General features: G+C 41.5%; 1 protein-coding gene across 1 annotated transcript; it reads right to left on the reverse strand.

Annotated features, from left to right (window-relative positions):
• Window positions 1-326: 326 nt before the first annotated feature.
• On the reverse strand, window positions 327-18,617 carry LOC146551400 (aarF domain-containing protein kinase 1-like). Its single transcript, XM_085258203.1, has 6 exons — window positions 18,387-18,617; window positions 6,688-6,846; window positions 5,587-5,745; window positions 4,749-4,865; window positions 1,914-2,063; window positions 327-840 (listed from the first exon to the last, which is right to left on the reverse strand). Exons 1-6 carry the CDS (start codon window positions 18,615-18,617, stop codon window positions 637-639), a joined length of 1,020 nt encoding a protein of 339 aa, XP_085114329.1. The 3' UTR covers window positions 327-636.
• Between the last annotated feature and the right edge of the window lie 1,909 nt (window positions 18,618-20,526).

The following is a 20,526-nucleotide window of genomic DNA, read 5'->3' on the forward strand; positions in this document are numbered from 1 at the left end:
GTACTCCATTTGTATTTATTCCCCAGTTATAGATATTGTCGGTTCTGTACACTCTTGTAATTTTACAGCCATAGTTCTCCACTTCCCTTCGTCTCTGTGTTAGGTATTCCGTTATGTTATTTCCTCTCTGACTTTGGTAGCCCTTGTCTTGTGTGTTTAATATTCAGTTTTAGTTTCCCAGTCTCGTTTCCCAGTTGCTTGGACCTGTGTGTTCCCAGCAGTTGTGTTAACTTCTGCAGTTATTTGTACCCTCATTGTGTTTTGTCTCGCTGTCTTCATCATATTGTTTGCTTTTTGTTTTTAAGTGGTACATTTTCTCAGTTTCAACATTTGATGTATTTTCTGTGTTTCTGTGTTTCTGCAAATAAAATATGGGTTGAATTCATTTGCAAATCATTGCATTCTTTTCTTATTTGCATGAATCCCCCTACTGGAGCGCTGAGGCATTACCAGTGGACCAATGTACAATCAACCCAGCAACGGTGTCAAAGCCAAAACCTAAAATGATCCATTACACTACAATTTACTCTTATTCACAGCAGTAGTAATAAAACAGTAATACCAGTCTGTCATGGTTTCAGGTCAAATTGAGAGGATAAGATGATGAAGTAACAGTAAGCTTGAGTGTGTACAAGTTCATACCTCGGAACGGGTGACAGGTACAGAACTAATACCGGCATTCACCGCCTTCCAGGACCGAGCAGTCAGTACACAGGCAAAGAGGGGGTACAGATCCCCAGCGCCCAGTCTGCGGCTGTAACGCTCCACCCCTGACATGTCGCCCTTAATCAAAGCCTGCCACAGCTGACAGTAGTTCAACCTGAAGTCTGGTTGCAGAACCTATGGAGGCAGCAGAGAATATGTGATTAAGAGTGACTGGTTCACAGGTAAGAGGCTGGGCAGTAATACCAGCACTATATTCACTGTTTTACACTGTAGTAGATCACTGAGGTCACTGAGACTTGAACCCATCTGAGATTTTCAGTAGATGCACCTGTGGTATCAACTTGAACATCCTAGGCGACTTCCTTCTTGGGTTAATGCATTCACATTTTTTTCAGAAAACTTGACTTCTGACGTCGAGGTCACTGAGATTTGAAGTTTGAAGTTATCACATTCACAAACCAAGGTGTCCAAGCAGTTACCACAGTGTCTCTTCAGGCTTTTAGGGCTTAGGGTTACAAAAAGAGAGAAATCTGCTTCATCTCTTAATGCATTTCTTACTTTAGGCATATTTAATCCCCCTGCTAAGAACCATTTACCAACTCCAGCACTTGGAGCACAAAAGCCCTGCATAGTATCCTACTGGTAATAACACTGAACATGAGTATGTGTATGTGTGTCTATCTTAGCTTGATTAATATTCTTCTCCAAAATCACAGATGAAATCTCAAATCATTAGGAATAAATTGGTGCTATTATGATCCAAGGGAAGTCTCTGTGTACTGGTACTGTGTGTCAAAAATGATGGAGTTGCATATTTATTACTAAAATCCTCTTTATGCACAAAGAAATAGGCAGAAAATAAACTTATGGAAGAATGGTCCATGTCTGTATCAGACTGTGGGTGTTTGAAAGAACGAGTGTGTTAATAATCAAGGAGTGTGTGTGTTTGTTTGTGTGTCTAGGACATGAGTGCACACATGTGCCTGTATTATTAAGGCGGTGGTGCATTCAAACACAGCACTCTGCTGAGAACAACATAACATCAAATGAGTTGTTTATCAAAAAGCTTTTATCCTGTGTAGCTCTAATAAAAGTGTGCCTGTTAAAGTGTGTATGTTTATTTTTCATGTGCATCTTAGCTGTCTACCCTTTGACTCAAGGCCTCAGCCAACAGCATGAAAAATGGACAGCAATATTGGAACAAATGGCAATTTTCTTTCTGCACAGGCAAGATCGAGATTTCCCACCTGATACAGGCCGTGATCAAGCAGAACAACCTCGTTCTTTTTGGTCTGCGGACACTTTCGGACCAGAACATTGCCTGGGTGGGGGTCACAGTGAACAAAGCCGTGGACAAAGATCATTTCACTGTACATCTTGCCCAGGTTTTCTGAGATCTGTTGAAAACATGAAGGGAATGTGTAAAGTTAAATCAGAAAAAGAAGAAGAGAGAAAAGCTTAAAATAAGAGTTCAGCAGTTCTTGGTTTGTGTGCTGTTCAAGAAAGAAAATGTAGAAGTTTTTCTGTCTTTTTGACCCAAATGCAGAAGAAATAAATGAGTCTGATGGCAGTGAGTCCAAGAAAAATGCAGTTAATTACTACAAAGACAAAGAGGAAAAAAAGCCTTCAAAGCTGACAGCAGGAAAAGCACTAACCTACTAATCAGGTGAGATGAGAGATGAGAGATGGCCTTTATTTGTCAGTTGCAGGTCTTTTGCCCACAACCGAGATGACAGGACCTTGCCGACCGTACATACAATACACAAACATCACATTGGGGAGACAGGTCAGGCTAGGTAGCGAGGAAAAAAAACATTGAAATGTGTATTACAGAAGGATAATACAGGAATGCACAGATAACAACACACCATAGCACAATAAACACAGACAGCAACATGGGAAAGAGTCCAGTGTGTACATCTGATCTGGGACCGCTGCAATCTTTCGACTGCGCCTCCAGCTGCCCGATGTCCACATCAGAGGGGAGGTAAGCGTTGGAGGAGGCGTTGGATCCAGGGTAGGGAGGGTGATGCGTCAGTGAGTGCTTATCAGTATCAGTATATGTATGTGTGTGCGTGTCCATAGTTCAGCTGAGACAGTGTCCTTCGCCCTGCCAGGCTAAGTAAACAGTCTTCCAGCCAACCCAGGTGGCCTTGCATGGAATGGGAAGAACAAACTCAACACAGTCGTTATCAGGGAGTTTTTGTTCGGCTCCGGCTTTGAGCCCACAGCTGGCGCCGATGGGATAGCCGCATTATGATGGTCATGAGAATATTCAAAGCTGTTCTTTAACACTCCAACACTGGTCTCTCAATCTCCCGTTGGAGAACCGCAAGTTTCTCCATGATGTTATCAAACTTGTGCTCTGTGGTCTTGTCATTCTTGTGCTCAAAGAGCAGATTCTGAGACCTCACGACCGCAGTCAGCTGCTCCAAGATGTAATCTGACTACCACTCAGAGGTGTTGTTCGAAGTGGACTTTTCCCTGATGTAATCCAATGTACGCTCAGAGGTTATTCTGAGTATTCATGGCAGCCGTAAGCTTCTCCAAGGTCTTAACCGTGCTGCACTCAGTGAGCCCTTTCTGTGAAGTCGCACCTCATCCCAGTGGACAGTCTTGTGGGCGTTTGAACAGCCGGTTCCGCTTTCTTAATTCTCCAATAAGCCAGGGCCAAGCCAGCTCCGATCAGCAAGAACCCTGTTATCATGGTTTCGAATAGGTCGATATCTTCAGCGTCCTCGATCGACAGTCCCGCCAGGCACACGATCCTCCATTTCTGCCACCCGTCCATCGTGTATCCGGCAGGGAAAGACCTCCAGGGACACTCGGGCTCTCCCGAGCCCAGACTTCTCGTTGAGAAAAGGGTGTCAATAGCATTCAGAGACCAGTTGATCAAATCCATAATTCTCTTTAGGTTTTAGAAAATACAATAGTCAGAAACAATAAACATAATGTTCTGGAGTAAAGTGGAGACAAGAGGAGGGAGACCGAACGAACAGGTGAACAGAATCAAGACAATTACAAGGATTTGCAAAACCATATTTTTAAACGGCGTCATGCTGCGGCGTTGCCTCAGTTCTTCACTTACACTGTTTCACAGCTTCACTCCACACACAGAGGTGGTTCCTGGAGTACTGATATCCAAGATGGCGCCTGCCAGAGGTCGACGTGCGGAGCTCTTTGAGTCAAGTTACTTCTTTTTTTTTTTCTTTTCTTCTTCCGAACCACACAAAAGTTCACTGTGACCGAGGGACCTTATTGTGACTGAGAGAGCGCAGCGATGTTGGACTGTGACCCGTCCTCGCTGGAATCCTTTCCTGAGCTAGCAGGCTATGCTGACTCAACGCTAAGCCGACCACTGACAGGGAGCCCTCCTGGCTGGGGAAGGACACCCGATGAGGCACTAACAACTACATAGCCTACAGGACTGTTTCCTTGTCCTGCAGGCGTTTGTTTCTTTTCTTTTCTTTTTTACAGATTTGTAGTCAGTGTTAGCATGAAATTTTCATGGACAAAAGTTGGCCAGAAATACTATTTTTAGTTTTGCTATGAACACTCTTTCCTGTGTTTAATGCGTTTTGCTACTAAAACAGTTGTGCATAAATAAAAATACCGGTAGCCGCCAGTGCTACCCCTTAGCTTCCTAGTAGATGCACCAATAGTATTAATTTAAAGATCCTAGGTGGTACCTTTCTCGATTTATTGTGTTCACAAGATTTTCAGAAAATTTGGCCTCTGACATTGACCGTGAGGTAAAGTCACTGGGATTCAAACATCTCAGAGACTTTTAGTAGACACACTTATGGTATCAGTTTGAAAATGCTAAGTGACTTCCTTCATGAGAGTTTGGATTCACATTAATGGGTGTCCACAGTGCCCTCCCACCCAGGTGGTGATGGACAGTACCCATCAGCCTTTTACAGCTGAGGGGTGAAAAGTGACACACAGGACGTCAGGACACGTCCTGTGTAGATACAGACGGGTGGGAGGGGGGACAACCGTCGCACACAGCTCACACCTGCACGACCTTGAATATTAGTCAGTAAGCTATTAACCATTAACCATCAGAGTGCAGGCAGTACCTCATTGACATTGATGCCATGTGTCTGCATGTAATCCCTGTCATTGACTTGGCCCCCGTCTGCAAACTCCATGGTCAGGATTCTCTTGGTGGAGAGATTCCAGTGGATCATGGGAATCTGGACAGAGAGATGTGCAACAGACGATGGGATGTGCAGGTTTATCCTCTATATCTTTTTCACATTTACTCACTGTTCAGTCTCCTGTGAAGCTGTTTAGCAGAGGTTCATTAGAAGGCTCAGTTCTTATCCTGGTACTATTTTAAATGAAATGAAACAACTGCTTCAAAGGAGTAAATCTAGTGTACTTTAGGTTATTTAGTAACATTCAGTTGAAAATTAGTTAAATTCCACTCATTACAGTTTACAGGAGAAAAATGTGAGTAAGAAACATAAAAGTCGGCAGAATGACAGATGAGCCTGTGAAAACAATTAACAATTACATTTGTTATTGGACCAAATTTGAACAAAATCATCTTTTATTCTGCCAAATTTTATGTCTCTGTCAAGTTAAATTGAAGCAATAAAAATGCACAATACACCGTGACAAGAAAGAATAAAAAAAAAAAGTAACATTTCTAACTGTAAGAACATAAAAACCGAACAAAGAAAAGCAAGTCTCAAAAACAGCACCAGAAAAATTTAATGATAACTGACAACGCAGCAAACGGGAAGCTCTCATAGACCATAAAAACTCTGACCTCTGTTAACTATAAGAATCATATTTTATAAATCAAAGGCCTTAAATTAAAACCAGCTGTTTAGAATACATGTGTACACAAAACTGTTACACTGTTACTCTAAAGGGAAGTCTCATTTTCATGCATGCCCATATCAGTACCTTAAGAAAGTGAAAGTGGGCCAACATGTCGGCCACCTTCTCAGCATTGCGTCCCTCGTTAAGGAAGTCCAGCTCCAGAGGCATGTTTTTCTTGGCCTCCTCCACCAACCACATTAAGGCAAAGTCCGGGAAGAGCCAATGAACCGCCTTCAACAACACCTTCAAATTAAATACATATATCCAAAAAAGAAGAATCAGTCTCACTGTAAGCATAATAAAACAGCAAACATATATACAACGGTACCCTCTCAACATATTAATACATATTATAAGAGTGGCTGATTAGACTCTCCCTGCAAAGATCATTACTAAGCAAATCAAGTGTGAGGACAGAAAATTGCTGTTCAGCAACTCTCTACATCATCACTTAATGCCGGCACTTAGCTGCGCTCCTGGCTAAAGTGCTGTTTGGAACAGCAGACGAGATGAGCTTCATCACTTGTGAAAGAGGCTCTTCTGAGTTCATTAGTCAAGGTTAGAACTGCTCAGCATGTAAAAACAGATGCAAAATGTCTTCCTGTTGCTCTAAAGGAGTGTCGTCAAATCTGCTAACGTGCATGAGGTTAGAACAACCACGTCACAATACAACGATCTCGATACCGGACGAGGGGTGTTTCTCTGGGTGGAATCAGCTGACGAGGCTTTTACAAAATATTCCTTTCTTTCAAAATGTGGTTGAACAGTAAATGTGAAAAGTCATCTTTTCAGGCTATAACGAATACTTGAATTCAGCTCAAAATTCAACAGATATACATGGTACATAGTAGCTTCCACTTTGTTATTATACCACTTACAGTTTGCTGTGGAATAGTTCATTGTGCAGAAAGGTGACAGCTGGACTTGTTGCACAGGTGGCATCCTACCCTGGTACCTGCTGGCTAAGCTCCTGTGAACTGCCTATTGTTTCAAAAATGTTCGTCTGGCACGGAAGCGACTGGAACACTTGAATTCAATGACAGCGTTAATGATAAACCTACTAGCTGACAAAGTTGTTGTCAATAAACTGATCATAAGTTTAAACTGATTGATTTGCATTAGGCCAATGGACCAGCCCCACATGTCCTAACTCATTCAAAAGGAGTTGAACAGACAGAGACTCACTTCCATTACTAGGATGTCGTTGGCGCTTTGTTTCTGGACTTTGGGGTGTTGGATCTTGACTGCCACCGTCTTTCCATCATGTAGCACTGCCTTGTGGACCTGTGCTAAGGAAGCTGCACCCTGAGGCTTCTCTTCAAAGGAGAGAAATAATTCTGACAACTGGAGGAGACAGAGGGGGGATGAGGGATTATGAAGGGAAAGAGGTGAAGAATTAGGAGATGGGAACAACATCAAAGTACACGCACACACACGCACACCCTGCCTGCTAGCATCTTGCACATCCTCTTGTTATGTACTGGATTGCCTCAGATTGTGTTTTCCCACCTTTGCATCAGATTTTTAACACACTGCCACCCTGTTTGTTTCACACACTCCGAGAATCAATAAGTGGCCCCATCACAATAAAATCTGCTGAGAAGTTTCCCTCGCAAAATCAAAAAGCAACGGAAACCATAATTGAGTCTGAAATTGGCACAGTTAACTCCATAACCGACTGTAAAGTAAGAACATAAGACAGCTGAGTGGGGAAGTAAAATACTTCTGTTTTTAAAATAAATACTTTGTGATGACGGTCTACAGCAGGTAAAACACATCAAAATCACAGCTGCTCTTACAGTAACACACTATCTTCAAGTCCTTGGGTTGCCTTTTATGTTTAAATGTTTCTATTAAATATGTCCATGCTATGAAAATTATATATTTTTGAACAGTTTTGTCAGATAAAAATGCAAATGGGGGTTATGATTATTAAAAGTTTACTAAATTAGTCAGTAAGACAATGAACAGTTGAAGAATACAAAAAGCAGTTGGTAATAAAAGTCCAAACTATCAAAGAGTTCTGCACATGTTTATACAGGCAGTATTATTAGAATCCATAACATACATTTTCATTGCTATGCAGATGATACCCAGCTTTATCTACCCATGACACCAGGTGACACACACCTTTTTACATCACATGAATGCCTTAAAGACATAAAGACCTGGATGAGCGCTAACATCCTGCTTCCAAATTCAGATCAAACTGTGGTTATTGTATATTAGAAACAATGTATCCAACCAGATTATTATTATTAGAATCATCCTGTGTCACAGTGACAAATTAGTCAATATATTTATTACTTAGTTTGACAATTGTAGTTTATTATTGTCAGGTTATCCTAAAAACTCCCTGAAACACCTTCAGTTGCTGCAGTGTCCTACTGAAAGGGACTAGCAGGACGTTTCCCCTCACACTGGCTCATTATTGTCCCCCCAGATAAAACCAGTATTAAATTTCAAATCCTTTTCCCTGGGGTCTTACATAATCAGGCCCATCTTATCTTAAAGACCTCAGGTCTGTCTTCTTCGGCTGCTGGTCTTCTTGTGGTTCCTCGGGCGTTTGAAAGCAGAGTGGGAGGCACAGCCTTACACTGCATTAGGCCTAGGGCAGGGGTCAGCAACCCGCGGATCCGGGTGGTTATTTTTTTTCATTGCTCAAAATAAGCGTCACACTCGCGGAAGCCGGTATACTCGCCGAAACGCCGTGCATTTATCGAGACTTTCGACCCCAGTTAGGCCAGTTATGGATCTTCGGATCCACTTTATGTCAGCAGCTCCACCGTGAACTATGTTAAAACAAACACCGCTCACGCCTCACAGATGACAGCTTACAGTCCTGCGTAAAGATGAAAGTGACTTCGTACAGCCCCGATTTGCAGACGCTGTGCGCAGAGGTTCGGGACCATAAGTCTTATTGTAAACATATCACGGCAGACCCGACGATGTTTCCATGAACACGCTTTTCAGCATCTCTTTACTGACCACTTTTCACACACGGTTGCTATACGCACACAGCCGGCTGTAGCTTTTCAGCTCACAGCCCGACAACACAACAGCAGAGAGAGCACAGACGTTAAGGCGGCGAGGCGTGATTGCGGGTGCCGCTCAGGTGCGTCCGCCTCCCCTGCAGCGGCGCTGCAGACCACGCCCCGCCACACACATTAACCAGGTAAAATACATATTTAGGCAGAATTTTGCAAATATCTATTTTTCCTTTTTTAGCAGCATAGAGTTTTTTTTCCAATTACTTTTTAAAAGTCAGGTCAAGGCTCCAAAAGCCCAAAGGCGATATAAGGGGGCGGCTCACAACAGTTTTTGTTTGCTGGATCATTTTAGTTCAGCTGGGTGCCTTTCCTTTTGTTATATTTCTTTAAGAGTTCAAAATGTGTTAATTACATAAATAAAACGTAACTTTCTCTGTAGCACTTCATGGATTTCATAAGCAACACACCTTAGTTGCTCTGTGGATTCTTTTAAAAAGCAGTTAAAAACTTTTCTGTTCAAACAAGCCTTTTGTTGATCTACGTATTTTATATTCTTTACATTCTTTACATTTGATCTTTTACATTGTGTATAATGTCTATTGATTGTATTGTTTATTTTAATATTTGTGTACAGCGCTTTGTGACTGCCACAAAGCATAAAAGTAAAAAACCATATATACAGTGTTATCTTCATTTTAGATGTCAAAAAGTATTTGTGGCTCCCAGTGTTTTCTTTTGCGGGGAAACCGGGGTCCAAGTGGCTCTTTGGTGTTAAAGGTTGCAGACCACTGGCCTAGGGGCTTCCCATGATGCATGAGTGTTTCTTCTTCAATCCCCTCTTTTTACTCTCTGTGTTTTTACACCACTCTGCATTTAAACTATTATTCATCTCTGGTTTCTTCAGCATTGTGTCTTTTGTTTCCCTCCCCTCACCCCCAACTGGTCACGGCTGCCCCTCCCTGAGCCTGGATCTGACAGACGACTGTTGCTGTGATTTGGTGCTATATTAAGTCAAACTGAATTAAAATCTGACTTGGATGAGATATATGAGGTTCAGTCATGAGTGATTCAGGGTTCGCTTCATTAACCTGTAATTTGGGAGGTGCTGAAAAGGATTTTTCTGAAGAAAAAACATGATGTGTGATGTTAAAAACCTATCTTAATCATCTGATTGTCAGCTTTGGGAGAGCAAATTTCAAAAGTCAAACATACTGTAGCACAGGGTTAGTCTGTCACACTGTTTTACAAGGTGTTTGTAGCATTTAGCAGGAGCAATACTGAGGTTTTCATTAAAACTTGGAATCAATTAGGCCTTGAGCTGAAACTGAACACTGGGGAATAAAACTGCATCATCACTTTGTTTTGCAAATAATTTTTAAAATTATGTAAAATAAAGTTGCAAAAACCAGTGGCGCTTTTTCAAATTCTTCTGTATTGAGTTGTGATTCACACAGATTCATATCCTACTGACTGTTAAGTTTAGTGCTGGTCACATGCGCTCAACATGACACTGCATTCACAGGTGAAAGGGAAATTTAAAAACCAGAACTGAGACTTGTATGTTTAATGTATGATTCATGATATCTGTTTTTTTCATATCAGATGTTAATATTTGCTGTATGTGTGACGATGTTTGTGCAAAGTTTCACTGGGTACACACAGACGTTACAATCGTTATAGGAAGATCATTACATATGAGAACATATTTGTTAACCGACTGTTAGTCACTTTCCAGCTGAATAAAATCTACAGCAGCCAAGAGAGGTCATCATACTCCAACATATGAAACAATTAGATTAAGAGACATTTTAAATACAGTGGGGCAAAAAAGTATTTAGTCAGCCACCGATTGTGCAAGTTCCCCCACTTAAAATGATGACAGAGGTCAGTAATTTGCACCAGAGGTACACTTCAACTGTGAGAGACAGAATGTGAAAAAAAAAATCCATGAATCCACATGGTAGGATTTGTAAAGAATTTATTCGTAAATCAGGGTGGAAAATAAGTATTTGGTCACCTCAAACAAGGAAAATCTCTGGCTCTCACAGACCTGTAACGTCTTCTGTAAGAAGCTTTTCTGTCCCCCACTCGTTACCTGTATGAATGGCACCTGTTTGAACTCATCATCTGTATAAAAGACACCTGTCCACAGCCTCAAACAGTCAGACTCCAAACTCCGCCATGGCCAAGACCAAAGAGCTTTCGAAGGACACCAGGAAAAGTATTGTAGACCTGCACCAGACTGGGAAGAGTGAATCTACAATAGGCAAGCAGCTTGGTGTGAAAAAATCAACTGTGGGAGCAATCATCAGAAAATGGAAGACATACAAGACCACTGATAATCTCCCTCGATCTGGGGCTCCACGCAAGATCTCATCCCGTGGGGTCAAAATGATCATGAGAACGGTGAGCAAAGATCCCAGAACCACACGGGAGGACCTGGTGAATGACCTGCAGAGAGCTGGGACCAAAGTAACAAAGGTCACCATCAGTAACACACTACAACGGCAGGGAATCAAATCCCGCAGTGCCAGACGTGTTCCGCTGCTGAAGCCAGTGCATGTCCAGGCCCGTCTGAAGTTTGCCAGAGAGCACATGGATGATACAGCAGAGGATTGGGAGAATGTCATGTGGTCAGATGAAACCAAAGTAGAACTTTTTGGTATAAACTCAACTCGTCGTGTTTGGAGGAAGAAGAATACTGAGTTGCATCCCAAGAACACCATACCTACTGTGAAGCATGGGGGTGGAAACATCATGCTATGGGGCTGTTTTTCTGCCAAGGGGACAGGACGACTGATCCGTGTTAAGGACAGAATGAATGGGGCCATGTATCGTGAGATTTTGAGCCAAAACCTCCTTCCATCAGTGAGAACTTTGAAGATGAAACGAGGCTGGGTCTTCCAACATGACAATGATCCAAAACACACCGCCCGGGCAACAAAGGAGTGGCTCCGTAAGAAGCATTTGAAAGTCCTGGAGTGGCCTAGCCAGTCTCCAGACCTCAACCCCATAGAAAATCTGTGGCGGGAGTTGAAAGTCCGTGTTGCTCGGCGACAGCCCCAAAACATCACTGCTCTCGAGAAGATCTGCATGGAGGAATGGGCCAAAATACCAGCTACTGTGTGTGCAAACCTGGTAAAGACCTATAGTAAACGTTTGACCTCTGTTATTGCCAACAAAGGTTATGTTACAAAGTATTGAGTTGTATTTTTGTTATTGACCAAATACTTATTTTCCACCCTGATTTACCAATAAATTCTTTACAAATCCTACCATGTGGATTCATGGATATTTTTTTCACATTCTGTCTCTCACAGTTGAAGTGTACCTCTGGTGCAAATTACTGACCTCTGTCATCATTTTAGGTGGGGGAACTTGCACAATCGGTGGCTGACTAAATACTTTTTTGCCCCACTGTACATACACAGCAAAACAAAAACACAAACTCACACAGATCACACAAATACAGTCGGAAATATTTTCTAGGGACGCAAAAAATAAAACCTGTGAGGAAATTTTTTTAATACAGACATTTAATTTACTTTAAAATCAGTGAAGTTCTCATGTTTTAGCACACAAAGGGACTCACCCTGAACAGAAGGTCCTACTGGTGTCTACATGTATTTGTCTTTAGGGACAGAGGGGGACAGGGGCTTTAAGGCTGGAAGAGCAATCGATAAATGCAGTACATTAACGTTTATCATTCAGAGACGCGTCTCTGCAGTGGGAACAAAAGCAAATTTAACCCGTTTCCACACAAATCTCCACTCTGTCTATGATCAGACTCAAAGTGTGATTGGCATTCTGACTGATCAATGCCTGCCGATTGTCAGTAATCAGTAACTGCCTGTTCAGCGTGGCCCAACTAAGAACTGATACAAGGTCGGTGAGTCCTGCAGGTGTGTGAATATTAGAAATGTATGAATGGGTGAAGAGTGCAGGCTGGGACTGTATAAGTGTTACCACCCTCATCTACCACAGCATCGTGTTCGGCAGGCTCGCACTGATATTTTCACGTCATCACTGGGACAATTGCCCTGCTTTTTTTTCCTAGTGAAACATGAAAAGAGACTAATTTGAACACGATGTCGGCCCATCGGGCGCAGGCTGACCGGGAGGCATGTGGAAGATGCCATAGGACAATGAATTATGCATGCAGCATGAGACTGTGTGGGAACAACAGAGTTATTCATTATGCAAATATGCTAAATGGAATGAAATTGTCTTTGCTTACCAATGTCTGCCCACTGTGAGAAGGAGCATCCAGTGGGATCTGACATGCAAAGAGAGCCTTCATGGGTTAAGTAAACGTGTAATTTCTAGATGAACCTGTCACTTTAGGGAGCTGTGAAAAATCGGAGGAATCCCAGTGAAATTTAAACATCTGCGAATCTTAAAATTTACATTATTGTAAAAACGATGTTGAAAAAAAGGCTTGACAGCAACAGTCCAACTCTTTATCACTGTACAGCTTCTGTAATCAGCGCCCTGTTTGCAGCCTCTGATTCATGTACTCTCCTACACACTCACTACTTAATCTCAGCTGTGTTGTTAATAAACATGGTAATGTGTGCATGTGGGGCCTGCTCCCACAGGGCAGACCCACAGTGACATACGTTCCCTGAAATGAGTTGTGGCACAAATAAAATGGCCCCTGAGGTCTCCCAGTTAAATGGCAACACACTGGTGTCTGTATCTGCAGTAAGGTGGTCATTTTTCTCCATGGCGGCGCGCCACGGGCCCAGCTGGAGGAGGTGACATGAATCATTACAGTGCAGAAGAGAAGAAATAAAAACAGATTACTTAGCAGAGGAAAAGAAGTGAAAGGCTCAGCTCTGAAAACTCCAATATCCTCCTCCCCGTCTTAATGCAATGCAGATGTAACATACGAACAATACGACGTATACACACTGTCCTTTCACTTTTTATCCCACCATTGTGTAAAGCAGCAGCTACACGTACAGTTTGACAGCTTGGACCACTGAGTTTGTCTTTATGGACACTACTGCATAACGTACGCCGTAGCGATGGCTGGTAAATGTGAGGCTTTTATTTCCTCGCTGGGTGAAAAATGACGAAGCCTTGTTTCAGTTATTAAGATGTTGGAGTGCATCTGTGATCACTACAAGGTCACAACTGCAGCTAACGCTTTACTTTGAGCAGCAGACGGACACAAACATGTGAAACTGAAAGAATGGGCCTCTGTATCGTTGACGCATTTCATTACACTGTGACAAGATGTCTGTGTGGGTCCTCAGTCATCCAGGTCATGGTAGTCCTGAGAAGTTGTAAAGAAGCCACCTGGCCCTAAAGATCTGTGAGGAAGACAGCTGGCTTCTATCAAGCTCTAAGCAGGACTTAGAGTAAGTCCGTTTAATTCAGATTTGCCTGTTTGAGCTCAGTGACTGTAGTGCTTTAATGTCTTTTTAATAGCAGCACTTTCTATTACAGCTCGGTAATAAAGCGATAATAGTCAGGTAACAAGGCCAACACAAGTTATTACCACTTAGTTATCAAAGTAATAACCAGTTAATATACAAGTATTCTCAAGCAGCAACAGCAGTTAAAGAGTGTAATAGTACTAAACTGTATGTAATTGGAAAATAGGGGCCCAAAAACAGAGGAATAATGTGGAAATGTCAAAATGTCAAGGCATGTCCATGAGGCAAAACTTATTAATGACAGTAACATAATACCTTAGTAACAACATGATAACCTGCCAGCTACAAGAAGTAATGTCTGCGAGTTTGGATTTTACCATTTTTATACAGAGATAAACTGTAATAACCTCATAATAACACTGTAATACTGGCTGCTGTTTTAGCACATTTGGGTAGTATTACTATATTATAATGTTTGAATTAATCCTACCTTAGGTTCCCAGAAGTCTGCCTTGCTTAGAAGCAATGATGTCAATATTATGTTTAATGCTCTGGTTGAGTAAATGTTTACATCTCTCTGGTAGATTTTGCTTAATATCAGGAAACAAATGCAAAATACAAACCTGTCTGTTTCTATTCAATAGCACATTAAGTTTGCTTTAATAGGTTATTAAAGTGTGATTGTTACCCAAAATACCTGTGATAAATTCCTGCTTATTACACAGGAGCTAACACTAACAAATGATTACAAGCATCAGGAAGTCTGGACTGAGCTGGAAACACTGATCCAAATCCACATGTTTCAAAGACAGGAAGAATAAGAAAACAATAATTATTGTTTTATCATGGATCACAGAATATAAAGGTCTATTTAACATCGTTTTTTCCAAATTTTAAAGGAATAATTTATACGAATACCTCAGACTTTGATGGGATTGCAGAGGACCCCCTTTCACACCACACCTTATATATGGATGACAACACAGTGCGGGAAAAATATTTCAGCTTGGACAGAAAGTAGTTATGGAACAGATATTTAAAATGTCCAGTACACAAAAGTAAGATCCCATCCATGTTCTCCTACTTCTCCAGCCCAGGGTTCTTCCATACTGGAAAATTAGATTTTTGAAATTAAACCAAGAATGATTGAAGTTGTTTGAGCAACAGTTTCACATCATTATAACTTTGCATGAAGTAAATTAATTAATTCATCTTTTTCAATTTTCTTTTGGAATATTTCATGTCTATCATTAGAAATAAACCATGATAACATTCACTCACATAGCTACAGTCTGAATGAACTGTTGAACATAGGGTGCTTAATTATATCAGTGTTATCTGACAGTCATATTAACGACATCTGGTTGTTTATCCATATTTATTATAATAATGTCATCTTATTTCAACACAACCTTGTTTTTTTGCAACCTTAGCCTCCAGTAACATTAGCTACAGTTAGCTACTCCCTCAGTGGTGTAAGTTCATAGCATGTGGTTCAGGTAATAATTACATTTGTGGTAGTTTCTGTGTAATAAGCAGGAACTAAAGCTGCAAAACATATAAAGGCTCACGTGCTCTTAAAAACCGACATAGATGTAACAGTGTGTGTGAAGCTGGATTCTTAAAGTTAGTTTTAAAACATCCTGTCCCAGTATAGAGCGTGACATCATCGGGTTGGTTGGTCGGTTGTGATCAACAGACTCTCATTAGTCTGCAGCTTTCTTTGTGAGTATTTACCACACGGCCTGTTCTAAGGTTCATTTTTTAGCACCCGACGGCTCTTTTTAGCTTCTCGTCTGTAAACACTCTGTATACTATTTCACGTGAGTCAGTTTATTTTGAAAAATCTCAACTTTTATTTATACGTGTGTTTTATATCCATTTTAATACCACATTAATAAAGTATCAGCTTACTAAAGCTTATTCATACAAATACCAAATATAGTGTTTATTAAAAAAAATAAAAATGATCAAGACCAACGTACTTTTCTGTAATCTCAGTTTTTAATACTACTGTAAGTAACATTAGTCACTAAGTTAATCGTATATGGTATAAATTAATAACTACAAATAGATGACGGTAAATATAACTACAGCAGCTGCTAGTATGTGGCTTTAAATCCAAACACGCTATTATAATCAGCTGTTCTAAGCCAACATGGATCGCGAGGCAAGCCGAAAGGTGGCTAAAGCTGGCAGCTGGAGCCCTACTTCTTTGTCTTTATCCATGGGGAAAACAGAAAGTGCAGATTCCCAGTAGGCAGCAGTCTGCCACCTACTGGCAGAACCCAGATGATAACACGACCTCTGCTGTAGAATATGGTGTTCTTGGGTATTTTGCAAATCTTAGTCGTTACAGTTATTATCAGCTGCCATGGAAGCTCCGGTTGTTGTTGTTCAAGATGTAGTTGTTGTGTTTGTTGTAGTTGTAGTAGTACATGCAGAGTAAAAGAACATATTGTGCATGTTTAGCAGGTTTACTCTAGAGGGAAATGAGAACCAGAAACAAGGCAACGTTCCTCACATGCATGCACAGCGCCGATGCACATCTCACCACATATGGCGCTGAAAACAGCAGCAGACCACATACTGCTCGTGACAAACCACTTATACATGAGAAAATCCATCTGACGTTAGAATGCACACATATTTAAAAAGATAAATGTGTAGTCGATCGGAAATGATGGCGAAGCTTCGCTGCTGCCTCCAGAGCTGCTCATCAGCGTCACTTCTTCTCCTGCCACTCCAGAAGCGAGGGGGGCTGATTCATTCTGCTACCTTCTTTGTAGACACACAAATTATATTACTATCTTTTCAGCGTTAATGATGCCCTACTCTGGAAGACATCAAACTGAATGTGGACCTAATTAAAAACATGAACAAGAGAAGACTGATGTATCTGAGAGCAATTAGAGAAAAGGTCGATTCTCCTTGTTTCTGCACAGTTTACTATGAATATTACACTAGTTCTCAAATAATGGCTAGCATTACCCATGGTTGTAAATCACTGATATGCATTATTTTGGTATCTACCATTATTGCACTGTGAATTTTATCATGAAGGTCTCAACAATGATTCATTAATGCTGTGTCAGCATAATCCAACCCTAACGTGGTTGCCTAAACAGTCGTAGGAACACCGCGTTCACCTACCAAACCCGTTCTTGTAGCACATGCACACACAGGAGAAGGGGAAGAGCGACACACTGTGTCTAAAAATAACAGAATAATTGCTTTCCTCCTGCAGTTCTAAAAGGCTGCCATCACCAGCAGTTTGAATGTTGTGCTCCACACTAACAGCAGCATTAACAGCTTCTCGGTTGTCATTTAGCAGTTTTAAACTGATTTATTCGTCCCCACTTCTCAGCTTGCTACGAGAACACGTGCACAGAGATGCTCCGACTATTACAGTGAAAGAAACTCCAAATAAAAATGATTAAACTACAGACCGAATGAAAGGCAAACATAAAGGTGTTTGGTAAAAGTCATTCTTTACTGGAATAAATCTGCTACGATGCTGACAGAGTCCTCTTATCTGACAGCTGGACTCCCTGATTCTGTACTATGACTCTGTTTCCTAATGTTGGAATTTTCACATATGTTGTGTCATTCTCTCCAATCACCAGTGGAAGACATGCAGTTGTCCACAGGTCTCTGAGAAAACAACCCTCAGCTCTCGTCACGTAAAACCTCACTAAACACTTTCACTTGTTTAAAGACTTCATTTTGTTTTAAAAAAAAGAAAAAAAACAGATAAAACATCAAGAAACTGACGAGCTGTCAGCCTATTGTGCAGATTCAGCCCTTACTCGTCACATCCACACGACAGAGATATGTGATATGGGCCCATTAAGAAAAAGGAAAATGTGTGTCCATGTGGAGAAAAAGTGGAAATACTGTTTTGAGGGGGGGAAAGTTGAAATGTGGAAATGTTGCTTCAAGCCAAACAACTGCCACAGCTCCTCTCTGAAATGCCTCGGGTAGATACTGTGTGGCTTCAAAACACCAAGACGGCAAGAACAAAACACTTTATAGAGACAGTGGCGAGGTCACTGAGGCTGCATCCGTCTTTCATATAAAATTCCGTCTCAGACTTTTAATCTTTTTCAAAAAAGTACCCAAGTTTCTCTCTAAGAGTGAGAGACACCCATAAATGTAGATCAGCCATCATCTTTCACTCCTGTGTCATGTATAGTCACTGCGGGGACCGTTGTCACCCATCTTTCTGCTCACTCTAATGAAATAAAATTTGACATAAGTGAGGATGGCTGTTGTTCAGATGTTTTCAAATGTTCCACTGTTAATACGTCTGTTTTTACATTTATGTCTAGATTGGAAATTAGGGTGAAATCACTGTTGTTAGGATGCCTTATCATGAGAGGTGAAGCACACAACGTAATGTTAAAACTCACACATACGCACACAATTAAGACAGGCTCATGTGAAAAATCACAAAGGTTCATGCCTACAACATTTGGTCTTACAGTAGATCAAGTTTATCTGCTCTTACTTCCTTGCCAAGGTCTTCTCTGATAACCTGCTGGATCTCCTCCATGCTGCTCTCAGGAGCTCGGCTGTGGAGCACCTTTAGCGTAGATGTGTACTCCTCGGGCAGCAGGTAGTCCAGAGCACCAAGGTGCTGGCCCACTTTGATAAAAGTGCCCCGGTTGGCACAGCACAAGTCTCGAAGACGCTCTGCCGATCGCCTGTGCACCTGCAGGAGGTGACGGAAAACAATCATGACAGTTGATTAAAATGTATCAAGGTTGTTGCAGAAATGAAGACTTTCAGGGACAATGAAAGGCTAAACACTGTTCGATGTGTGGCATGGCACTTCGTCCCAGTGCTTTAAAATGTTACTGTACCAGTAAACTTGCTAAAGAGACGAGGTAAAAGCTTGAAGCGTGTCTTTGGGAGCACTGACACACTGGAGATCATGGCAAGTTGACAACTGTGGCACAGCAGAGCAGACAAACTATTCCTTTTGTTCATGTTGTCATTGTTATGTTGAAACAGGAGCAAAAAGCTATCGAGTACATTTTGGTTTTACTGGTAATTTGAATCATGACATGAAGTGTTTACATAAAATACTGCTATTTGCAAAAATATATTAAAACATTCAGCTGTTCAACCATTAATTTATATGACAATGGTGTTCAGCATAGAGTATGACTTATTTCTATCAATCCTTTACAAATTTCTACTTACAAAAAGCACAAACAACCACAGAGAGAATCTACTGCAATAGAAATAAATCTACTGATGATCTCTTTGCTGAAAATGCAACAAATCAAATTTAGGATACGGGTCAGAGGGCTGCGCCTGGGATGGACTACATTACTACTTTAGTTCACTGAGCTTTGTGGGTATTTGTTTACTCACAGCTGTCTAAGGTCCCACCGTAGGACTTCAGTCAGGTGTGAACATTAAGTCTCTGTCTGCCAGGTTTTGACTTCTGCTATTTATCACTCGTTTTTTTTCTTCATTGTTCGTTACCCAGTTTCTTTTCACCTGTGCCTCCTTTTCCCGAGCTCCCTCGTTGCCCTCTAGTGTGCATATAGGGCATCTTCCTCTCAACCCTTGTCACAGCGTCTGTTTTTGCTCCTTGTGTCACACGGTCTGATTTGTTACTGGATGGATTTCAGCAGTGTTGAGTGTCTTTTAATGTCATGTAACTCATTTAGACGTCTAGGAAACTTCAAACTGCATGGTACAAGGAGCAGCTGTGACTGGCACCACTGTGTGGTACCGTGATGTCATACCAACTGTCCACGTGAAATCACAGAGCAGGTCAGCGGATGCATAGTGTGCAGAGTCATTCACTACAGAGCTGCAAACTTCATGAGGTCTTGAGATTAGCTCTACAACGGTGCACAGACAGCTTCATGAGCTGAGCTTTCATGGCTGAGTAGCTGCATCCAAGCTGTACAAGGCAATGCAGTGTAAAGCACGCCACAACTAGACTCTAGTGTAAACATGTTCCCTCAAGTGATGATTGATGGTTCTCTGTCTGGCGATGGACCAGTCAGAGTTTGGAGGTTGCCAGATGTGGTGTTTCTCAGGAGATGGGCTCTGCCCCTCAGTTCCAGTGAAAGGAACACGCAATGCTGCAGCACGAATGCGCTTCTGGAAGGATGGTCAGAAATTCCCATTAACTTACAACCAAACCAGAAGGCTTGAAGCTATTACAGCTGCCAGTTAAAACCTTAGGAATAAATAACAGGATGTCACTCATGTTCGTATACTTGTGAAGGCAGATGCACAAACATTTCTGGCCACATAGTGCATTTAATTCCTGTTTACAGAGCTTCAGAGTCAGAGATTCCTGTTTTGGTTTTACTTCTGAAAGAAAAATGAACCAATGTCAACACAAAGGTCCTGCAAAAATAACAGGAATCATATTAATACAATGTATCTTCAAACTGCAGCTAAAATATAACAAAACAGTTACGAACAAACAGAATACAATACACATGTCTATAAAATCTAAATGAAAAACATCAATAAAAACAAATGACACCCTAAGCCTCTAGAAAGCATCTTCTGTGCTCTGGTCTCTACGTGTCTGCATGTCTGTGCTGGCAGTCCTGTCCCGTCTGTCCCATTTGAACCAGCTGGAAGTGATAATGCTTATAGAGCTCGTCTCCTGA

Source organism: Mchenga conophoros, linkage group LG19 (genome assembly GCF_057382185.1).
Source record: "Mchenga conophoros isolate Kocher_MC1m ecotype Shallow Benthic linkage group LG19, M_conophoros_male_GT1.1, whole genome shotgun sequence".
Lineage (NCBI taxonomy): Eukaryota > Metazoa > Chordata > Actinopteri > Cichliformes > Cichlidae > Mchenga > Mchenga conophoros.